Source organism: Acyrthosiphon pisum, chromosome A2, assembly GCF_005508785.2.
Source record: "Acyrthosiphon pisum isolate AL4f chromosome A2, pea_aphid_22Mar2018_4r6ur, whole genome shotgun sequence".
NCBI classification, from domain to species: Eukaryota; Metazoa; Arthropoda; class Insecta; order Hemiptera; family Aphididae; genus Acyrthosiphon; species Acyrthosiphon pisum.
Genome location: NC_042495.1, coordinates 58995915 through 58998370, shown reverse-complemented (window position 1 = coordinate 58998370; position 2456 = coordinate 58995915). Strand labels below are relative to the sequence as shown.

The following is a 2456-nucleotide window of genomic DNA, read 5'->3' as shown; positions in this document are numbered from 1 at the left end:
CATTTTTTAATAATATAATTGCATAGTTTTATATAATTTTATTTTATTTATTCATGAAATTCCTACAACTACTTAAATATGTGAAAAAAAACAATTTATATGATGAATTATAAGCAAGGTTTAGGTGACATAAATTCAAATGTATCTTTGCGGAGAGAGAATCAAGCAATTACTAAACAATATTTTTAAAAAAAGCACTCATTGTAAAACAAATATTCTTTTCTGTGCTCAAAATCTAAAAGGTTAATGAGGATCTAGCTCCCATATTTTCCGTGGGTAGGCCCCTTAGGGGGAAGCAATTTTTTTTCACCGGAGCTTAGGGGGCGCCAATTTTTTTTTGCACCGTGGCGCAAAATGTCTGAATGCGGCACTGACTAGGATATACCGACAATTCCTGAATTTTCATCTTTTCTGGTAACATGTACATAAAATGAAACAATTCTAACACAGTCACGTTAAATAAACGTTTGGAAATAAAATTTTATCTGAATAGAATAACGGTTTTTGGGATCCTTTAAACCTGCCAAAAAGCTTTGACGCCCGAGCAAAATGGTACATGTGTCCGTCCATTGGAATGGTATACGACCAGGGTAACTGCAAGTCGAGCTACGCTATTTCCGTGGCGTCAGCCGTAAGTGACCGGATATGCATCCATTCAAATGGAACAGTAAAACCAAAACTGTCGGCACAGCAGATATTGTCCTGCTGCTACCTGTGTGGAGATGGCTGTTCGGGCGGCCAACATTTCGAATCTTGGGACTTCTACAGAAGACACGGATTGGTTTCCGGAGGTGAATACGGTTCGAACGAGGTATAATAAAAAATGTATTATTAACTTATTCATTTTTAGGAAAACTATTTTAGTATTAACAAACGCATATTATAGTATTAGCAAATATTATTTATTTTGGTATCAATATTGGGTACCTGCCATCATTTTTCACTGTTACACGCAAGTATGTGTTTTCTCTTTTTATAGGGGTGTCAACCATACACGATTGAACCATGCCAACATACGGAAACTGCAGTAGAAAACGCATGCTCGAATAAGACACTATTCACTCCTGAGTGCAAAGTTCAATGTTATAATCCCGACTATGGGACGAGATACGTGAAAGACAATCATCAAGGTACACCATTTTTACAAACAAATTATATTTCGTATACATTAATATGGTTATCATTCTAATATAATTAACATTCAAATTAGTTTTTGAAAATAAAATGTTGTGATAGTTACATATTATTGTACCTACATAGGTATTGATCTCTAGCTCAATGTATCCAAGTAGAATGAGTAATATTTTTATTTGATCGTGAAAAATGTCACATTTTAAAACAATATTCTGAAATCTAAATCTGAACGGAGCTCAGTTTGCCCAAAAATGGTGTAATATTTTGTTAAAAACTGATATTTACCTATTTACAGGTTGTATAATATGGGTTTATGGTAATTTTCTTGAAATTAAAAATATTAACTCTAAAAATTAGGTACCTTCTGTTTTTTTATTTCAAATCAAAATAATATTGGCATGATAATAAAAAAGTTTTACTGCCTCAAAAATTGTTTGTATAAAAAAACTCCATATTATTGCAAAACCAATTATCGCTATATTATACTGATGTACTAGCTAAAATAGCTTCTGTTATAACCTAAAAATAGGACAATTTGAATTATCTTATTTTAATTATCATAATTTAGTACCTATTATTTATAATTTATGGTTCTTTCATATTCAATTACGAACTTACTAAGGAAAGGCATGAAAGTACGTAGCTCACAACAGCATGCTAGTAAAAATGATGCAAAATGATAGATATTTTTAATGAGATATGAGTGTTATGTCATTTAATTATTTAATTAAAGTATCTTTAGTATATTATAACAAACATTACATTGTATAGGAACGCATTATCGTGTCCCAGCATATACGGCGATGAAAGAAATTTACGAAAACGGTCCGATAACGGCGTCGTTTTACATGTACCAAGACTTTGTTAACTATCAATCAGGTATGCATGATTTTCATTTTTATCAAGAGATTTTAGATTTTAAGAGTTAATCTATTTATGTATCATAACTATTATTATTTAAAGACTTGATTTTTCGTATTTAACACACATGACACATACCTAATGGTGTTCGGGCTACCTAAGAGGACGTGATATCCACGCATGTGTTGTCTCTGTCTTACAAGTGCGTAGCATAAGAAATTGTACGCACAAAAGAACATGTATAGCTCCGTTAATTAAAAAAATAGGGTGAATTAACCTCTTGCAACATTTAAAGATAAGATTATTATATAGGCAATATCATATGTTTTTATTATGTTTTAATTGTAAAGCGAGTTATGAGATTTTACTGCAATTGTAAATTGTTTGTACATCTTAAAATACTCATAACTCGCTTTGAAATTAAAATATATTGCCTATACTCTGTTCAAAATAAGACCGGA

General features: G+C 31.4%; 1 protein-coding gene across 1 annotated transcript in view; it reads left to right on the top strand.

Moving 5' to 3' along the window:
- Positions 1–2456, top strand: part of Catb-5880 (cathepsin B-5880) — a 7087-nt gene that overhangs the window by 3561 nt on the left and 1070 nt on the right. The window contains 3 exon segments of the mRNA NM_001126147.2: positions 494–811; positions 980–1130; positions 1906–2013. Coding sequence (NP_001119619.1) covers positions 494–811; positions 980–1130; positions 1906–2013 — 577 coding nt within the window.